The 20,351-nt window shown below is 41.4% G+C and overlaps 1 protein-coding gene across 5 annotated transcripts in view; it reads left to right on the forward strand.

Annotated features, from left to right (window-relative positions):
• Positions 1 to 20,351, forward strand: part of secisbp2 (SECIS binding protein 2) — an 83,952-nt gene that overhangs the window by 14,364 nt on the left and 49,237 nt on the right. For all 5 annotated transcript variants that reach the window (XM_072281666.1, XM_072281670.1, XM_072281667.1 and 2 more), the window contains 3 exons: positions 13,875 to 13,989; positions 14,410 to 14,642; positions 19,491 to 19,575. In XM_072281666.1, the coding sequence (XP_072137767.1) occupies positions 13,875 to 13,989; positions 14,410 to 14,642; positions 19,491 to 19,575 (433 nt within the window). The remainder of the gene's footprint in view (positions 1 to 13,874; positions 13,990 to 14,409; positions 14,643 to 19,490; positions 19,576 to 20,351) is intronic.

Raw genomic sequence — 20,351 nt, forward strand, 5'->3', positions numbered from 1 at the left:
AACATTCTTGTGGCATGATCAGCTGGGTTGAGATCCATTGCCTTCCTATTTACCTTGATGCTTCAATCCAAATTCCTTCACTCCCTTGGTATCTGTGCTCTTAAGGCCATACATTGTCACAGCTATTGAGAGACAACTACCAAATACATGAACTCTCATGCAGTACTCCAGAATCACTACCCAGTTGGTGGTCATGAAACCACAAGGTTCTGAGGTAGTCTTGATGATCCTTCCTCAAAAGGAAGCTGTGGAACATTTATTCGATGTCTGCCAATATTGCGATGGACATTGAGGATTTGGACTCTGCAGCATTACCTTGTTCAGTGATATGCTTTTGAGCTGTACTTGAATCAACGATATTTCATATTTGTGCAGTTTTTTGGGAGTGGTAAACACCAAAGTTGGGCAAGTACCAGTTTCCTTTGTTAGGATTTGGTGGTGGAGCTAGCTCAGCGTGATTGTTCCTGAGATCATGTGATGATCTTTCATTTCTTGTTTCCATCTCAATGTGCAACTGAGGAACAATCTGAGTTGACTAAAGGCCTGCTTTCTGTTGTTTGGTAGGAAAGGAGACCTAGCCAGCTGTTTGACTTATCTTTGCTAAGCTCTTTGTTCATGATTCAAAGAAAGACCTCATCTTCGATGGAAGGTGCCAGTTTATAGTTATCTTTAAAGTGACAAGATCAGCTTGCCTAAATCTGGTTGAGTAGTGGTAAGTATGTCAGGCACTTGGTTTGCTTATTTACAGCCTTCTCTTTCATACAGATTCTACTCTCTCAGGGTCTGAAATAAATTGTGCGTTCTTTCTCCAAGACATTAATTTTAAATGTGCTGACATTGGGCTGATGAGCACCATCGAGGCAGATTTCACCCACTATAACCCAACCCAGGTTCAGTCCTTGGGCAGAAGGTGCATTGTGCCAATCATTGTGCTGTTCACATACCTTATGTGTATGGGTGTTGTCTCTGCCAAGCAACAGGACAATTGCAGCGGAAGAGTCAAGTGGGGGAATCTTGTCAGCAATGGTTTTAAGATGTGAATGATTGCATACAGCTTCAGGAGTTGAGATTTCATCCCTGTTGTTGGGAATGTGGTTGCGCTCAAAGAGGGTTGACAAGGATACATAGAACATAGGAATTTACAGACAGTACAGGCCCTTCGGTCCACAATGTGCCTAGACTGCCTAGAATTTCCCTAGCACATAGCCCTCTATTTTTCTAAGCTCCATGTATCTATCTAAGAGGCTCTTAAAAGACCCTATTGTATCCTCTTCCACCACTGCCTCCGGCAGTGCATTCCACACACCCACCAATCTCTGTGTGGAAAAACCTACCCCTGACATCCCCTCAGTACCTATTTCCAAACACCTTAAAACTATGCCCCTCATATTAGCGATTTCAGCCCTGGGAAAAAGCCTCTGGCTATCCACATGATCACTGCCCCTCATCATCTTGTACATCTCTATCAGGTCACCTCTCATCGTCCGTCACTCCAAGGAGAAAAGGCCAAGACACTCAACCTATTCTCATAAGGTACGCCCTTCAATCCAGGCAACATCCTTGTAAATCTGCACTGCACTCTCTATAGGATACACATCCTTCCTGTAGTGAGGTGACCAGAACTGAACACAGTACTCCAAGTGGGGTCTGACCAAGGTCTTGTATAGCTGCAACATTACCTCATGGCTCTTGAACTCAATCTCACGGTTGATGAATGGCAACACACTATACACTGTCTTAATGACACTGTCAACCTGTGCAGCAGCTTTGAGTGTCTTATCAACACAGACCCCATGATCTCTCAGATCTTCCACCCTGCCAAGAGTCTTACCATTTATATTCTGTCTTCAAATTGGACCTACCAAAATGAACCATTTCACACTTATCTGGGTTGAACTCCATCTGCCACTTCTCAGCCCAGTTTTGTATCCTATCAATGTCCCACTGTAACCTTGGACAAACCTCTAGACTACCCACAACACCCCCAACATTTGTGTCATCAGCAAACTTACTAACCCACTCTTCTCCTTCTTCATCCAGGTCATTTATAAAAATCACAAAGAGGAGGGATCCCAGAATAGATCCCTGCGGAACACCACTGGTCACCTACCTCCATGCAGAATACGAACCATCTACAACAGGGGTGGCCAACCTTTTACGTTCCATGCATCAATTTTTTCACGCACAAGTTCAGATGTGATTTTTTTTTCACGCCTGAGTTCAATATTAACATATTCTTACAAGAATTGTGGGCGTTCAAGAGTAGTATGGTGCATCTGAACTCATGCATGATAAAAGTGATGCATGGAATGTAAAAGGGTTGGCCACCTCTGATCTACAACCACCCTTTGCCTTCGGTGGGCAAGCTAATTCTGGATTCAGAAAGCAAGGTCTCCTTGGATCCCCTGCCTCCTTACTTTCTGAAGGAGCCTTGCATGGGGAACCTTATCAAATGCCTTATTGAAATCCATATACACTACATCCACTGCTCTTCCTTCATCAGTATATTTTGTTACATAGAAACACAGAAAACCTACAGCACAATACAGGCCCATCGGCCCACAATGCCATGCTGAACATGTACTTACTTTAAAAATTACCTAGGGATACCCGTAGCCCTAGAGTTGTATACTTTAATAATAAATGAACCATTGAATCCTTGCTGACAATCAACACAGATGCAACTCAAGGGTGTACGCTTACCCTTCTGCTCTATTCTCTCTGCAATCATGACCGTGTGGCTAAGCACCATCTATAAATTCGCTGATGACACCACTGATATTGGGAGAATCTCAGATAGCGATGAGGAGGCAGGTGGGAGTGAGATAAATCAGCTGGCTAAATAATCAGCTGATAAATTACTGCATAACCTCACCCTCAGTGTCAGCAAGACCAGATACTGATTGTGGACTTAGGATATTGGGAGAACACACAGGAGTCCTCATTAAGGTGGTGGAAAGGATAAGCAGCTTCAAGTTCTTAGGTGTCAGAATCTGAGGATCTATCCTGGACTCAACACATTGATGTAATCACAAAGACACTCCAGCAACTTCTTTTTTCGGAATTTGAGGAGATTCAGTACGTCACCAAAGACTCTTACCAATTTCTATAGATGTACAGTGGAGATTGGTTACATTGCAATCTGATATGCAGTCACAGGATTGCAAGCGGCTTTAGAAAGTTGTAGACTTAGTCAGCTCCATCACAAACACAATCCTCCCCACCATAAGAGCTATGGAGGGGAGGAGAAGATGGCGGCGCGACGCAGCACGTGCGGCCACTCGGAAATGATATCGGTATTTATTAAGTAGGTACCGTGCACAATCCTGATATAATGGAGACAGATGTGAGAAGCACGGAGGAACTTCTAGAGAAACTTCTGAAATGCCCACTCCGCTGCCACTGTGCAATCGAGAATCTCCGGAGGGGAAGGCCCCAAATCCTTCGCTTTGCCTGTTGCTTGGTGGCCGGGGTCGAAGCGCTCGGCAGAGATGGTGTTTGGTGCTCAGTGTCAGAGGGCTGGTCGGAGGCTCGAAGTTTTCGGATGGACTCAAGAGTCGGCTGTGGTCGGGTGTTTCCAGGGTGCTGCATCGGCAAGTTTGTGGCGCTGGAAACTCATGGCAGGGAGAGTTTTTCTTCCTTCTACCGTCTGCGTGAGGTGATGGGACTTTCGAGAGACTTTAACACTTTTTACCGTGCCCATGGTCTGTTCTTTATCAAATTACAGTATTGCTTTGCACTGTTGTAACTATATGTTTTAATTATGTGGTTTTTGTCAGTTTTTCAGTCTTGGTTTGTCTTGTGTTTCTGTGATATCATACTGGAGGAACATTGTATCATTTCTTAATGCATGCATTACTAAATGACAATAAAAGAGGACTGCGTGTCTTCATAATATAATGTAACCTAATAATCTCCAAAGGGTGGTGCCTCAAGGTGTCATCCAGGACATGCCCTCTTCTCATTGCTACCATCAGGAAGGAGGTACAGAAGCCTGAAGACCCACACTCAACAATTCAGAAATAGCTTCTTCCCCTCTGCCTTCAGATTTCTGAATAGTCCATTAACCCAAAAACAAAACCTCATTATTTTTCCAGGTTTGTAATTTATAGTAGTTTTATTTCTTTGCACTGTACTGCTGGCACAAAAAAGAACTAATTTCAGGTGATGTTAGTGATTGAGAATAAATATCAGGTGTTCCTCCAGCAGTTTGTTTTATTTTCTTTTGCTCTAGATTCCAGCATCTACAATCTTTTTTTTTGTCTCTGGGCTTTACACCGAATGGGCATAGCAGAAACACACCATTTTACCGAGTGGAATTGGGGTTGTTCTGCTTGAAAAGCAGTAGGCTGTGGGAGAGCCTGCTAGAGGTATTTAAAATGACAGGCATAAACAGAGAGGTGATTTGCTCCCATTGGTAGAAGGAGTCACAAATTAGGGACGCATAAAGATAATTGTAAAAAAATCAAAACTCTCACAATGGAACCTCACTTAGCACTCATGAAACTTTACTCAAAAATAGATCACTAAATGGATTTGGTGATCATAGGGGCTCTTGAAGTATTAAATATACAGTAGATATGCAATACTGTGCTGGGAATCTGACATAAACACCTGTCCTGCCCCATTGTCATGATAGAAATAACTGCAGGATCCAGGTGACCTAGTCAGTACACTGCTCTAATGTTGTCCACTTGCCAGTCAGCATTCCACAACAATACCGATTATCCTACTATTCAGCCCTATCGTTCCCACACCAACCCACATAGGAAGCATCTCCACAGAGCTGTCTTCCTACTAGGCTCCTCAAAAAATTCATTCAGGCTCGTAAGTCATGACCTGCCCTTGACAAAGCCATGCTGACTATCCCTAATCAGATTATGTCTCTAAATGTTTATAAGTCTTGCCTCTAAGGATCTTCTCCAACAACTTGCCCACCACTGAAGTCAGACTCACTGATCTATAATTTCCTGGGTTATCCCTACTCACTTTCTTAAACAAGGGAACAACATTTGCAACCCTCCAATCCTCCAGTACTTCCCCCTTCCTTATTGATGACGCAAAGATCATCGCAAGAGGCTCAGCGATCTCCTCCTTGCTTTTCATAGTAGCCTGGGATATATATCGTGCAGTCCCAGTGACTTATGTAACTTAATGCTTTTCAAAACCTCCAGTACATCCTCTTTCTTAATGTCTATATGTTGAAGCGTTTCAGTCTGCTGTGAATCATCCCCACAATTGCCAAGATCTTTTTCCCTGGTGAATACTGAAGCAAAGTATTCATTAAGTACCTCCGCTACCTCCTCTGACTCCATGCACACATTTCCACTATTCACCTGATTGGTCTTATTTTCACACGGCTCATCCTCTTGCTCTTCACATACTTGTAGAATGCCTTGGGGTTCTCTTTAATCCTACTCACCAAGGCCTTCTCATGGTCTGTTCTGGCTCTCCTAATTCTATTCTTAAACTCCTTGCTAGCAACCTTGTTATTTTCTAGAGCTCTAACAGTATCTAGTTTCTTGAACCTTTGGTAAGTTTTTCTTCTTAATTAGATTTTCTATATACTTCGTACACCATGGTTCTTTAACTCTACCATCCTTTCCCTGCCTCAATGGAACATACCTATGCTGAACTCCATGCAAATGTTCCCTGAAGATTTGCCACATTTCTGCCATGCATTTCCCTGAGAACATTTTATGCTCCCAAGTTCCTGCCTAATAGGATCATTCCCCCACCCCAATTAAATGTTTTCCAAAATTGTCTACTATGGTAAGGAGATAGAGTTGTGGTCACTACCTCCAAAATATTGTCCCACTGAGAGGTCCGACACCTGGCCAGATTCATTTCCCAATACCAGGACTGATGAAGGGTCTCGGACCAAAACGTCAACTGTACTTCTTCCTATAGATGCTGCCTGGCCTGCTGCATTCCACCAGCATTCTGTGTGTGTCACTGTTCTTTGATATTGTTCAGTAGTTTTTCCACTATTGAATTTATTCCTTTTGCTGTATCCAAGAAACTCAGCCCTAGTAGGTAATCCTTGTTTTTTGAGGCTGCCATTCTGATAACAGATCTGCAAGTTCCGGTAGCTTCTGCAGTTCTTTTTGAGAGAGCTTTGGAAAGTTAGCAAGTCTGCTGAAAAGAGATTCTTGAATTGCCTCCGGAGTGCCATAACATTTGTCCAACCTCTGCTATGGCATTTGTAAGCCTGTAGCTAGATTATTGCTGTGATCTGCTCTAACCATTGCATTGCTCTAATGACTCCCCACCAAGCCACCTACAGGGAGGTCTAGCTCTTCACTAGGTTTGAGACTTGGTCTTTCCACAGCTTTACGAAAGTTTGACTTCCAGGACAGATAACTGGCAGAGTGGTTGTCGAACACTTTGTCCTGCTGTGACTAGGTCTTGACGAGCCAGATACCAAGCCAAATTTAATGCATCTGCAGTTGCTGAATGAGAACATTGTGGAGACTAGTTTGCCAAATGCATGTCCTGGGATGAATGGAAGTTCAGTCTGTCCATGTCTGTGCAAATCGGATTGGCATCAGTAGCAACTCTTGATAGGTCTTTGCTGTGGTGGAACTTCAGAAGGGGATGTTGTGGGTCTTTGCTGCTAAGACCTTGACTGTCAATACCTGGAGCATGTGAAATGCATGTTAGCTACGTGTTGGCTTCTCCTTGTAGAGCTATACCCCTTTTTTTAATACCCAAAATTAATTTGGACATATTCTTTAGTAAGGTGCATTGGCTGTTGTGACAGGCAAAACATGACTGATTCCAGGTTATAAACTCAACTGTCTAAGTCAGCTGCTGCTTCATACACTTTTGCCTCTGCTGAGGCAACCTCATCATTGCACTCTTCCTTGAGTGCACTTAATGTAGCCTTCATTCATTTGCATCTCAGCTTTGCACTTAGCATTAGCCGCCCCCTTTCTTGCCACTTGAGCTTTTGCGCGAGCTCATGCTGCAGCTCTGCTAATTGTGCTTTTGTTTCAGCATCGCAAAGACATGGTTGGTGAGCCACATTCTCACCTGACCTCCAAGTCTTAGAGATCAACATTGCCTGGGTTGGAAGCTAACATGATTGTCTGCTGCATTTAGATGCGTCTGCGAGTGATGCCTCTGAAGATGAGTTATCATTTAACTCTACTGTCCTTACAGTGCATTTGTACACAACTCAGCGAGTTAAACAGCTTCTCAAAAAATCAACCAAGATAGAAACTTTCTTTGGGGTTAATGAGATCTCTTACATGTAAAACTGCAGAAAGTTAAATAAAATTCAATACAAAATCATCAGATACCCAAATACTGTTGATTATTCTTCCAATTGGTCTTAACCAAGGCAATACACACACACAGCACTCCGTAACTCTGCAGTGCAAACAACAGATGAACATAATGCTCCCGTCAAAGTATATCTACTAAATGTTTACCAATATTATCAAAAATTTGAGACTCACAGATATTGCTGTTTTAAGGGCCACTGAAAAGAGAATGGAGATGTGCGTCTTTTCACTGTGCTTCAAATTGAATCAAAACTAATCCATGCAGGAAATGGTATATAAAATCAACTTGTATATAGGAAGTGATAATCCATGCAAAACGAACTGCCTGTAGAGCCCAAACATAATCCATTGTTGAATTGAGGAAAAAATCAGTTTTTAAAAAATTTTGTGAAAGATTATACAGTACTGATGCCATGCTAATTTATCTGTATAATATTTTCAAAAATTGGTTAATATTGTATGTACAGAATGCTTCTAATAGTTCTAATTTTAAAATAGTTAAATTTAATTTTTAATATTTAAAAATTGTGTACCACTACAGGATTAGTATCCTTTTGTCAGATTGATTCGGGATTTGCAAGACCAAAGTATATTTGTGATTCACTTCTCCAAGTAGAGAATGGGGTCCTGCCAATATATGCACCAACGCATATACTGAGCATAATGCACTGCTGTCCACCTATCAATTAAATATTAACCAAGGTTGTAATTTTTGCCAGTATTAGAGTATTTTCAGCAGTGAAAATGTAAGTAAAGTAAGTAAGCTTAATTAGTTTGCTATGTAACGGGATGTTATTGTTTCTGTCCACAAATATTCAAAAATCTTTCTTGCCATCAGATGCCTTTGAAAAAAATTATTTACTAAGAATAATGTTTATTTTTGAGTTGAGAATGCCATTAAATATTTTTTAATGGATTAACATCTATTAATTGATCCACATAACCAAGGGGTTGGGTCCTCAGACTTGTGGCTAGCTGATCTTTGTTGGAATGCTGCAGTTAACCCATACAAACTGGATTGAGAAGGGGACAGTAGATCATTTCTTTTGATATTCAGTGATTTCTTCTGCTATTCTCCATCTGTATTTATGGGGAACAGAGCTGTACTTGTGATTGACCCGTTCCTACATTTGGAAACCTAATCCAAGCTTATCGATATTTAAAATCCTTAATGGACATATTAGATTATTAGATTAGATTAGATTATGAGGACACGCAGTCCTCTTTAGTTGTCATTTAGTAATGCATGCATTAAGAAATGATACAGTGTTCCTCCAGAATGATATCACAGAAACACAAAACAAACCAAGACTGAAAAACTGACAAAAACCACATAATTATAACAAATAGTTACAACAGTGCAAAGCAATACCGTAATTTGATAAAGAACAGGTAAAAAAAAAAGTCTCTCGGAAGTCCTATCATCTCACGCAGACGGTAGAAGGAAGAAAAACTCTCCCTGCCATGAACCTCCAGCGCTGCAAACTTGCCGATGCAGCACCCTGGAAGCACCCGACCACAGCTAACTCTTGAGTCCGTACAAAAACTTCAAGCCTCCGACACCGAGCACCATCTCTGCCGAGCACTTCAACCCCGGGCCCGGAATATGATTGATGTTCTGGAGACTACTGGACTAGCCTGACTAATAAAGTGAAAATAATAAAATAAAGTAATTTTTGGCAGGCTGCAATCATGACTATCTATTAGGCACTCAGCAGGAGCCAATAAAATGCGAAGTGTAAGTAGAGCAGCCATTGTGGCTATTGTTAGAGTGGTCAGGCTTGGGCAGGTACAAGTGGAGGTTCTAAATAAATTTTTAGTAAGTTTTTTTTTCCTGTTACTACATAACTGGTGTTCTGAAAATGGGTCCAGAGTTGATAGTATGTTCATTGCATGAGATCTGGGAACTTCAAGAGACCAACAGCCCCCCTGATAACTACATCTGCACCAAGTGCACCGAGCTACGTCTCAGTTAAAGAACTGGGGTTACAGCTGGATGACCTTTGGCTCATATGGGAGAATGAGGAGGTGATGGGAGCTACAGGGAGGTAGTCATCTCTAAGTTGCAGAGGCAGGCAGCTGGGTGACTTGTCAGGAAAGGGAACAGGAATAGGCAGTCAGTACAGAGTACCCCCATGGCTGTTCCACTCCATAACAAGTATGCCACTTTAGATACTATTTGGGAGGTGGGTGATTTACTAGGGAGAGAAGCTGCAGCGACCTGATCTCTGGCACCGAGTCTGTCTCTGTGATTCAGAAGGGAAGGATGCGGAGTGCAGTAGTGATGAGCGATTCCATTAGAGGAGCAGACAGTAGGTTCTGTGGATGTGATGTTATGTTGTCTCCCACATGGCAAGGTCAGGGATGTCCCAGATCAGGTCCAGAGTATTCTGAAAGGGGAGAGTGAGTAGCTGGAAGTCATGGTACATACTTGTACCAATGATGTGAGTAGGAAAAAGGAGCTGGTCCTGTAAAGAGGATATAGGGAGCTGGGTAGAAAGCTGAAAAGCAGGACCTCCAGGATAGTAATCTCTGGATTGCTGCCTGTGATATGTACCAGTGAGGGTAAGAATAGGATGATTCAGCAGATGAATGTGTGGCTGAAGAATTAGTGCAGGGGTCAGGGTTTCAGATTTCTGGATCATCGGGATCACTTCTGGGGAAAGTATGACCTGTACAAAAAGGGTGGGTTACACCTGAACCTGAGGGGAACCAATATCCTTGTGGGCAGGTTTGCTGGAGCTATTGAAGAGGGCTTATTCTAATTTAGCAGGGTGATGGGAACCAGAGTGATAGGGCTGAGGATGGGGCAGTTGGCATTCAAGTAGCTGCACTGTGTAGTGAGACTGTGAGGGAGGACAGGCAGATGATAGAGCAAAATTGCAGTCAGTGGGATGAATTAAAATGTAACAGGGGGCCAAAATCAAAAAGGGTAATGAATACAGAACTGAAGGTGTTATATTTGAATGCACACAGTATATGGAATAAGGTAGATTATCTTGCAGCGCAGTTAGAGATTGGCAAGTATGATGTTGTGGGCATCACTGAGTCGTGACTGATTTGGAAGCTTAACATCCAAGGCTACACATTGTATCAAAAGGATTGGCAGGTAGGCAGAGGGAGTGGGATGGAGGATCAGGAGATGTAGAGTACTATCGTTAGAGTTAAGAAACTGCAAGAGTAAAGAGTCCTTGATGGGAGTACAGGTCTCTGAACAGTAGCCAGGATGTGGACTACAAATTACAACGAGAAATAGAAAGGGAATGTACAAAAGCTGATGTTGCAATAGTGATGCACGGTTTCAGTACGCAGGTAGATTGGGAAAATCAGTTTGGTGCTGGATCCCAAGAGAGGGAGTTTGTAGACTACATATGAGATGGCTTTTTAGAGCAACTTGTGGTTGACCCCTCTAGGAATCCTGGATTGGGTGTTGTAAAACATCCCAGATTTAATTAAGCTTAAGATAAAAGAACCCTTAGGGGCAGTGATCATAATATGATAGAATTCACCCTGCAGTTTGAGACGGAGAAGCTAAAATCGGAAATATCCATATTACAGTAGAGTAGAGGGAATTACAGAGGCATGAGAGAGGAGCTGGCCAAAGTTAATTGGAAAGAGACACTAGCAGAAACGATAGTGGAAGAGCAATAGCTGGAGTTTCAGGGAGCAGAAACGATAGTGGAAGAGCAATAGCTGGAGTTTCAGGGAGCAAGTCGGAAGGCGCAGGAAAGGTACATCCCGAAGGTGAAGGGGTATCCTAAAGGGAGAATGAGGCAATCATGGCTGACAAGGGAAGTCAAAGACGCATAAAAGCAAAAGAGAGGCCGTGAAATATAGCAAAAGTTAGTGGGAAGGTAGAGGATTTGGAAGCTTTTCAAAACCAACGGAAAGCAACTAAGAAGTATGAAATATGAAGGTAAGCTAGCCAGTAATATACGTTTGTAAAAGAGGATACCAAATGTTTTTTTCAGATGTATAAAGAGTAAAAGAGATGAGTGGATATCGGACTGCTGGTAAATGATGCGGGAGAGGTAGTAATGGGAGATGAAGAAGTGGCTGTCGAGTTTAGTAAAGGCTGATTTATACTTCTGCATAGGCTCTACACTGTGGCCTACGCCATTGTGAGCATTTATACTTAATGCGTGGGTGTGTCTTCGTCACTCTGTAATTCACTGCCAAAACGCTAGTTGGCGGTGGGGTTTCTATGCCACTGTGTTGAGTTTCTTTGTGTACTTCAAACAATAGCAATTGAAACTGAGCACATGATGTTGAACTTGGAGCTAATAAATGTTGAACAAGAGTTACTTTTATTGAAATTACTGCAATGCAGAAAAGAGAGAAGGTGTCGGAGGAGATGGTGTGTACGACCATTGAACGGATTGAGGCAGAAGGAGGGTGAATTTTCTGTGCTTGTCCGGCCACTGAGAGACATGGATGAGCAAATGCATTTCAAACATTTTCGGATGTTGGCAGGTAGATTTGATGATTTGAGGAGAAGAAGCAACCGGAAATGCGTAGGAGGAAATACGATGCTACCAAGCAGACCAATCACAGTTGTTGCGGTCTGCATCGCCGCAACGCTTAGTTACATTTTTGGGGAGGTGCGCGTCAGGCTACATAGGTATGCCGTACCTACGGCATAGATTCGACACAGAAGTATAAATTGGCCTTAAGTATGGTGCATTATTCTTCACTACTGTAAGGCATTAGCAGAATGCTAGAAATGCAAGAGTGTCAGGGTGCAGAAGTGAGTGTCATTGCTATTACTAAGGAGAAGGTGCTTGGGAAGCTGAGAAGTCTGAAGGTAGATAAATCTCATCTGGACCAGATGGACTACACCCCAGGGTTCTGAAAGAGGTAGCTGAAGAGATTGTGGAGGCATTAGTAATGATCTTCCAAGAATCACTAGATTCTGGAATAGTTCCAGAGGACTGGAAAATTGGAACTATCCCTCCACTCTTTAGGAGGGAAGCAGAAGAAAGGAAATTAAAGGTGAGTTAGGCTGACTTCAGTGGTTGGAAAGGAGCCTGTTAAGGAAGAGGATTTGGGGCACTTGGAGGCACATGACAAAATAGCCAAAGTTAACATTGTTTCCTTAACGGGGAATTTTTGCCTAACAAATCTGCTGGAATTCTTTGAGGAAATAACAGGCCAGATAGACAAAGGAAAGTCAGTGGATGTTGTATTTTTGTGTTTTAATGAGGCTTTTGACAAGATACCACACATGTGGCTGCCTAGCAAAATAAGAGCCCATGGTATTATAAGAAATATAAGAGCCCATGGTATTATATGGATAGAAAATTGGCTGACTGACATGAGGCAAAGAGTGGGAATAAAGAGGGCCTTTTCTGGTTGGCTGTTGTTTACTAGGGGTGTTCCACAGGTATTGGTGTTGGACCGTTCACATTATATGAGTGAAGGAACTAATGACTTTGTGGCCAAGTTTGTGGATGATATGAAGATAGGTGGGGGGGCCATGAAGTGTTGAGGAAGCATGGTGTGTGCAGGAGGATTTGGGTAGACTGAAAGAATGGGCAAAGAAGTGACAGATGGATTACAGCATAGGGACATGCATGGTCATGCACTTTGGTAGCAGGAATAAAGGCATGAACTATTTTCTAAATGGCGAGAAAATTCAAAAATCAGAGGTTCAAAGAGACTTAAGAGTTCTCGTGCAGGAGTCCCTAACGGTTAAGTCAGTGGTAAGGAAGGCAAATGCAATGTTAGCTATTATTTCATGAGGATTAGAGTACAAATCAAGGATGTAATACTGATGCTTTACTCTGATTTGGTCAGACTGCACTTTGAGTATTGTGAGCAGTTAGAGCCCCTTATGATGTGAAGACATTAGAGAGAGCCCAAAGGAGGTTCCAGAGAGTGATCCCAGGAGTGGAAGTGCTACTGTATGAAGAGCATTCGATGGCTCTGGTCTGTAGAAGCTGGAGTTTAGAAGAATGGGGGTGCAGGCGTTCTCATTGACACCTATTGAATATTGAAAGGCCTAGAGTGGATCTGGAGTGAATGTTTCCTATAGTGTGGTAGTCTAGTATCTGAGGGCACAGTCTCAGAATAAAGGGTCATCCATTTAGAGGAAATATTTCTTTAGCCAGAGGGTGGTGAACTTGTGGAATTGATTGCCACTGATGTCCCTGCAGGCCAAATCATTGGGTATATTTAAGGCAGAGGTTGATAGGTTCTTGATTAATCAGGGCGTCTGAGGTTATGGGAAGAAGCCATGAGTATGGGGGTTGAGAAGGATAATAAATCAGCCATGGTGGAATGGCGGAGCAGGCTTGAATGGGGTGAATGGCCTAATTCTGCTCCTATGTCTTATGGTGTTATGAAGTACTAAATCAACTCTCATTATGTTACCTGACTGCAATATTCATGGAGGTGTATATCACTAATGAACAAACTTCTCCAAAGTGTTAAAAAGAGACAAAAAATATCTTTTTAAATTAGCCACTTTCTTTGCTTCCGTAAGTAAATGAAAGTGAATGTATTTTCTGTGGTCTGTGTTGTTGCAGGCAAATGTCCAAAGTGGTAAACCAACTCACTGACAGTAGTACTGTTTGTAATTTATAGGAAGCAAGATCAAGAAAGGAATTAAGAAACCAGGGGCAAAATATAAATGAATTATCAGAAACGGGTGAACAATTGCCACAACCTCATGTATCTAGAGATAATATAACCAAAAGAGGTAAGAACACTTCTTGTTAAAAATTGTTTTGATGCCTGTAATTTTCTGCATATAATTTTTCAAAATATTTCACAATTATATAGTTTAAGTACTGTTTTGATGTAAATTAGATTTGAGAACTATTTTTAACGATTTTACATTCCGGTTAACAGACAATTCTTCTAACACTATTTGAATAATTACTTAAAGTGACATTCAGTTTTGCTTCTGTAAATCTAGAGAGCTGTTTTAGTTAGTTCTATTATAATTGATGATATGCAGTATTGTCTTTGTAAGCATCCTTACATGACCATGAAAAACATAAAAAACTTCACTTGTATCTGTTTTACTGTGATCTGGCTTCTTTCTCAGTGACTGATTTATGTCTTCCAGGCATTCATATTAATTAATATATTTTTTAATTTTAATTTTCACATATAGAGAACAAACAGGTTAACGAACAGCAGCACAGCAAATGTAAGCCACCTCAGAAAATATTAAATGAACTTGAGCCTAAGACTGATAGCACAGCTAAAGTCTCATCAAGAGATTTGCCCGAAATGCAGAGTGCAGTAGTAAAGCAATGTAGCCATGGTCTCAAAACATTTCAAGATTCGAGTGAAGTTTCTAAAGAGTCTGTCAAAGTATGGCCTGCTGATGATACATCAAAGGCGGTAAGTGGAACAACAATTAAATTAGAAATCATTGTACTGTGTTTGAACTGCTTTAATAATATATTTAATCATATATCTGATAGCTGCACAGACGTTATGATACAACCTCTGTAAAACTATCAGAGAAGCTAAGAGAAAGTATCAATCCAAAACTGAGTTCAGACCAGCCATCGGTTGTAGAGTTTACGTGCTATGACAAGCTACAAAACAAAATCAGGTAGCGTCACAACATGCCTTCCTGATGAACTTAATGCATTTTGTGCATATTTTGAGCGGAAGGGGACTAGTATGTTATTACCACTCTGATAGTCTCCTATGCACCAGAACGCACATTCACCATTGCAGACATATGTCCTCTCCTCAAGAGGGTGAACCTACAGAAAGCATCTGGACCTCTTCTTGCTTCAATCTGAGGTTCCCAGCTGTTTTAAAAAGACCACTATCATCCCAATACTTAAGAAAAACAAGACAATGTCCCTTAATGACTACTGCTTAGTGAGTCTGACAATTATCATGAGTTGTTTCAAGGGGCTGCAGTACAGTAGTATAACAATGCCATCATGTGGACAAATAGGTCCTGTCCACAAAAAAGCTTGGAGTATGTTAAAGCCATATCCTAAAGCTTTGCAAGCTCCTAAGGACTTTGGTTCTGAATCTCCCTGACCTCCTAGATTTTCTACTTAACTTCATTCCTCTCTCACTGAAGGCCAACAATTTATTAGTCTTCCTAAACATTTTCTTTACATGCAGGCTAAATTTCTGTGAGCCTTGTCTTAAGATACTTGGATCCCTCTGAATATAAATATTTGTTAATGTCATAAAATTATTGGAACTACTCAGTAGGTTAGGTAAGAAAGAGAAAAGAAAGTCAACTTTTCAGGTTGATAACCTCCCAACAAATTTGGACACAATACTCCCAAGTCCCTTCGTTAATATAAATTTAAAATAGCTGATACCCCAGATCTGATCCCTTTGATTTGTTACATGTAATCCTGAAAATGACCATTTAATTCCAGTCCCAAAGCATAATGCTTTACACCAAATCAAATTATTTCACACTATCAGTTTAACAATCACACCAGCATAATGTAAAAGATTCAGTCTTTTCCAATATCATATTGTTAAATGTTCTAAATTTAAAATAATTAACTTGATCTGCCTGTTGTAATTCATGAGCTTGTCACCTAAATTTTAAAATCTCAGGATCTGATGAATTGCCAGGTGTATGCAGTAAGAAATAGTCGTTTGGGAAATTTTGGATTTAAACCTAAAATGCTAATTCAAGGGTAAAATTTGAAATTGACAGGAGCTTGGTTGAGAGGCAGAAATATGCAGGTGTAAGCTGTTAGAAAGGAAACATCTGGGCCAGGGCTTGGTGTTTTGACCACCATTTGTGTCAATAGCTGTTGAATCTATGCATTCTGCCACACCTACAAAATGAATCATACCTATTATTCCATATTGTAGCTCTGAATTTTAGTTTGTTGGACAAAGGTTGTAAGTAAGAAAGGCGACCTCATGATCGGTCATACTGATAAAGAAATATATGCAGTAAATAAAGAAGCAGGAAAGAAAGATATCTCTAGTATCTTGTCTTTTCATTCCAGTGTGATCCTGGAATTCTGATTTGTTGAGATAGGCAGGAGTAGAATCTATTTTTTTGACAAGGATATCTCCCCCCCCCCCCCCCACCAACCTGACTGACCCCTTCTCCTGTTTCTAACCCACCTCTCCTTGGATAACCCTGCTCTGCATCTTTTCCACTCTAATTGCTGACATCAGCCACCTTGACTGCAGCACTCCTCCCTCCTACTCGAACACATTACACCCTCTGAACGTACTGCCCTCCACTCTCCAGCCTCGCCATCAAACCCACTGACAAAGGGGTTGCTGTTGTAGTGTGGCGTACTGACCTCTACCTTGCTGAGGCCAGGTGGCAACTCTCACATCTGTTCTTGCAAAGGACCCTTACTCAGGGCTATCAGGCCACTGTCTCCCGCACATCACCAACCTCATTGACTCAGGAGATCTCCCATTCACTGCTACCAGCCTCATAGTTCCCTGAACTCATGTTGTCCTCAATTCAGTCCCTTCTCACCTACATCTGTGACAATTCACATGCTCTTGATCTCTTCAACATCTTTTAAATCCCCGGCAATAACCGCCTCATTTTCACCATGTCTTCTACCCCCTATCAAGAAGGCCTTAAAGCTCTCCACTTCTTTTTCAACAACAGACGACATGACCAGTTCCCCTCCACCACTACCCTCCTTCATCTGGTGAGTTAGTTCTCACAATCAATAATTTCTTTTGGCTCTTCCCACTTAGTCCAAACTTAAGGTGTAGACATGGGTACCTGCATGGGACCCAGCTACACCTGCTTTTTCTTTGGCAACATGGAACAGTTCATGTTCCAAGCCTTCAGTGATAACACTCCCCAACTTGTAAACCTACCAACTCTCACAGCTATTTTGACTATACTCCTTCCCATCCTGTCACATGTTTAAAAAAAAATTAATACCCTTTTCTCAGTTCCTTCACCTCTACTGCATCTGTCCCTAGGTTGAGGCTTTTCTTTCCAGAGCATCAGAGATGTCCTCTTTCTTCAAAGAACAGAGTTTCCTGCATCTCCCCCATTTTCCAGACATCTGCCTTCTCCCCACCTTCCCACTGCCTTAACAGAAATAGAGGTCCTTTAGTCCTTACCTACCACCTTATGAGCTCTGTGTTCAGCATATCGTTCTCCACAACCTCTGCCACCTTCAACAGGATCCTACCACCAAACACATCTTCACCACCACAACACCCCTTTCCACTTCCTGCTTTCCACAGGAATTGTTCTCTCTATGGTTCCCTTGTCCATCCCTCCTACCCCACTAATCTCCCTCTTGGCACTTATCCCTGCAAGCGGAAGAAGTACTACACCTGCCCATTTACCTCCTCCGTCACCACCATTCAGGGTCCCAGTCTGTCCTTCCTGGTGAGGTAACAGTTGAAGGTTCTCCTGATGCGGTCTCCTCTACATTGTTGAGACCAAACGTAGATTGGGGGACCACCTTGTCGAGCACCTTTGCTTCATCAGCAACAGTGAGATTTCTTGGTGGCCAACCATTTTAATTCCAATTCCCAATCCTATTCTGACATGTTGGTCCATGGCCGCCTCTACTGCCATGATGAGGCCACTCTCAGGTTGGAGGGGCAGCAGTGCTTATTCTGTCTGGGTAGCCTCTAACTCGTTGGCATGAACATTGATCTCTCTAACTTCTGGTAATTTTCCCCCTTTTTCCTTCCTTTTCCCCTTCTGGCACTCCTCTTGCCTCTTCTCATCCCTCACCTGCCTATCACCTCCCCCTAGTGCTCCTCCTCCTTCCTATCTCCCTTGGTCCACTCTCATCTCCTATCAGATTCCTGTTTCTTTAGCCCTTTACCTTTCTCATCTATCACCTCCCAGCTTTTTATTTCATCATCTTTCCCCCAGCCACCTACCTTCCTCCTCATCTGAATTCACCTATCACCTTTTAGGTTGTGCTCCTTCCCCTCTACCCCCACCTTCTTATTCTGTTTTCTTCCCCCTTTTCTTTACTTGGGGCTCAGTCGCTGAGTACAATCAAAATAGATTGATTTATTTTTTGAAGAAATTAAGTAATTTGAGGTTAGTGTAGTAAAGTGGCACTGAATTAAATGAAGAAGGCTCTCAGCCCGAAACGTTGAGTGTTTATTCCTTTCCATAGATGCTGCCTGACCTGTTGAGTTCCTCTAGTATTTTATATGCAGTACTGTGGATTTTCAGCAGCTGCAGAATCTGTTGTGTTTGGGGTAGAATCTGATACTTTTATTGTGGTCTGGTTGGGTTTGGAGCTGATAGGATAATTCATTTTACAACTCGAGCATGGATTGCAACCAGGCAATCAAAGTGCTGTATGTGCTGTGTTAAGTGGGTTCTGCAAAGCTACCCAGGAATATGCAGATGATTTGCATTTTGCTTGATAATCGACAGCTGATTTCTGGAGTTGTGCAGTTTCAGTAGTCATTTATTTCCTGAAGAATTGCTCACAGAAACATGAATCTCTTCATAATCTTTGTCACTGCCAATCGCAAGGGTTCAGTTTCCCCTCGATTCTTCCCTCACCTCCACTGCTGCTGATCCTGCTCTAATTTGTAGCTTTTGCACAGACATTGATATTTTTATTTGAGTTATGAAAATGTTCTCATAGCAGAATTTGTTTTGAATTTGTCATCTCATTGAATATATATTTTATTTATGAATGTTGTGGCTTATCATTGAAAGTTGCAAACTATATTAAAACACAGATAATGGTTTTTCTAACAGCTAATTATCTATATTTGCACTTTATTTGTGCTCACTTTTCCATAATGAGAAAATTGGTCTTCACCAGATGGATTTGTGGAAGAAATAGAGTGTTTCTCTGTGAATTAAAAAAAACAATGGGTCAATATCTTCTCAAGTTTAAGCAGATGAGAAGTGATATCATTCAGCATCGTCATGGGACTTCGCAGGAGAGATGCAGTCCTGATGCCGATGTTTTCTCTGGCAGGGCTCTTTGGAGGGGCTAGTCATTCAGGTTGAGGTGAGAAGAAATGTGTTCATCTGGAGAAGGTCAGTTGGAGCTCTCTATTTAGGGCTCAGTCACTGGGTACAATTAAAATAGACCAATCTCTTTCTTTTGAAGGAATTGAGAGATCTGAGGTTAATGTAGTAGAGTGGCACTGAATTAAATGGTCAACAATGATTTTATTGAAGAGTACAGTACGCACAAGAAGCCTGCTCCTACCTCCACTTCTATTCTATTCTCTTTATAACAGTGCAATATCTTGCATTTAATCTAGGATGAAGCATTGCAAACATTTTCCTCATCTGGATTTCCTGTGAATTCAGAAAAATGCACTCTCTCTGGTTCCACCACTACCACAGGTAGAAAAATTAAACATAAATACTTGATTATACTTTGGGTTATACTATGTCTAGAAATTGTTTCCTAGTAAAATCTTTTGGGGGGAAGAAAAGCTAGTTTTCTGGTTTAGGACAGCTCATTTAACTGTTCTTAACATAAACTATTTTAAAATATCAAATTAAACATTCATAAAGATTTCTAATTATATCAAATAAATTGCAAAAAGTATTTTTTAAAAATTATACAAAGTTTTATCTCTTAGTGAGTTGAACTTACTGTCAGGCAACATGACACCATTTATTTTCTTACATTCAGAGACACAAGTCAAAATGTTCAAATGTCCAAAATGTTAGGGCAGCTTAATTATGCAGCTAGTAGAATTGTTGCTTCACAGCCCAAATGACTTCAGTGATATCTGTATGGAGTCTCCGCACACTCCTGTAACTATGTGAGCTTCTCCAAGCCACTTTGGTTTCCTCCCACATTCCAAAGTCATGTTGGTTGCTATATGTGATAGAATCTGTGAGGAATGCTGTTTTGTGAGGAGGATTAAAATTAAGTAAGGTTAGAGTGAATGTGTCATTCTGTACTGGTTTGGCCAAAGGGTCTGTTTCTGTGTCTCATGATTCATTTAGCATCTTAGTTTTTTTGGAAAATTATAAAATATTCAGAAAATTACATGTGGTACTGATGGTCAAAAGGGAGATCTTTCATAATCCCATGCTGTGATAACCTCCCAAGTCATTTCTTTTTTGTTCAGCTTCATTGTTAAATAAGGATTGATTTGGTTTTAACA

The sequence above is a fragment of the Mobula birostris genome, chromosome 17 (assembly GCF_030028105.1).
Source record: "Mobula birostris isolate sMobBir1 chromosome 17, sMobBir1.hap1, whole genome shotgun sequence".
Taxonomy (NCBI): domain Eukaryota; kingdom Metazoa; phylum Chordata; class Chondrichthyes; order Myliobatiformes; family Myliobatidae; genus Mobula; species Mobula birostris.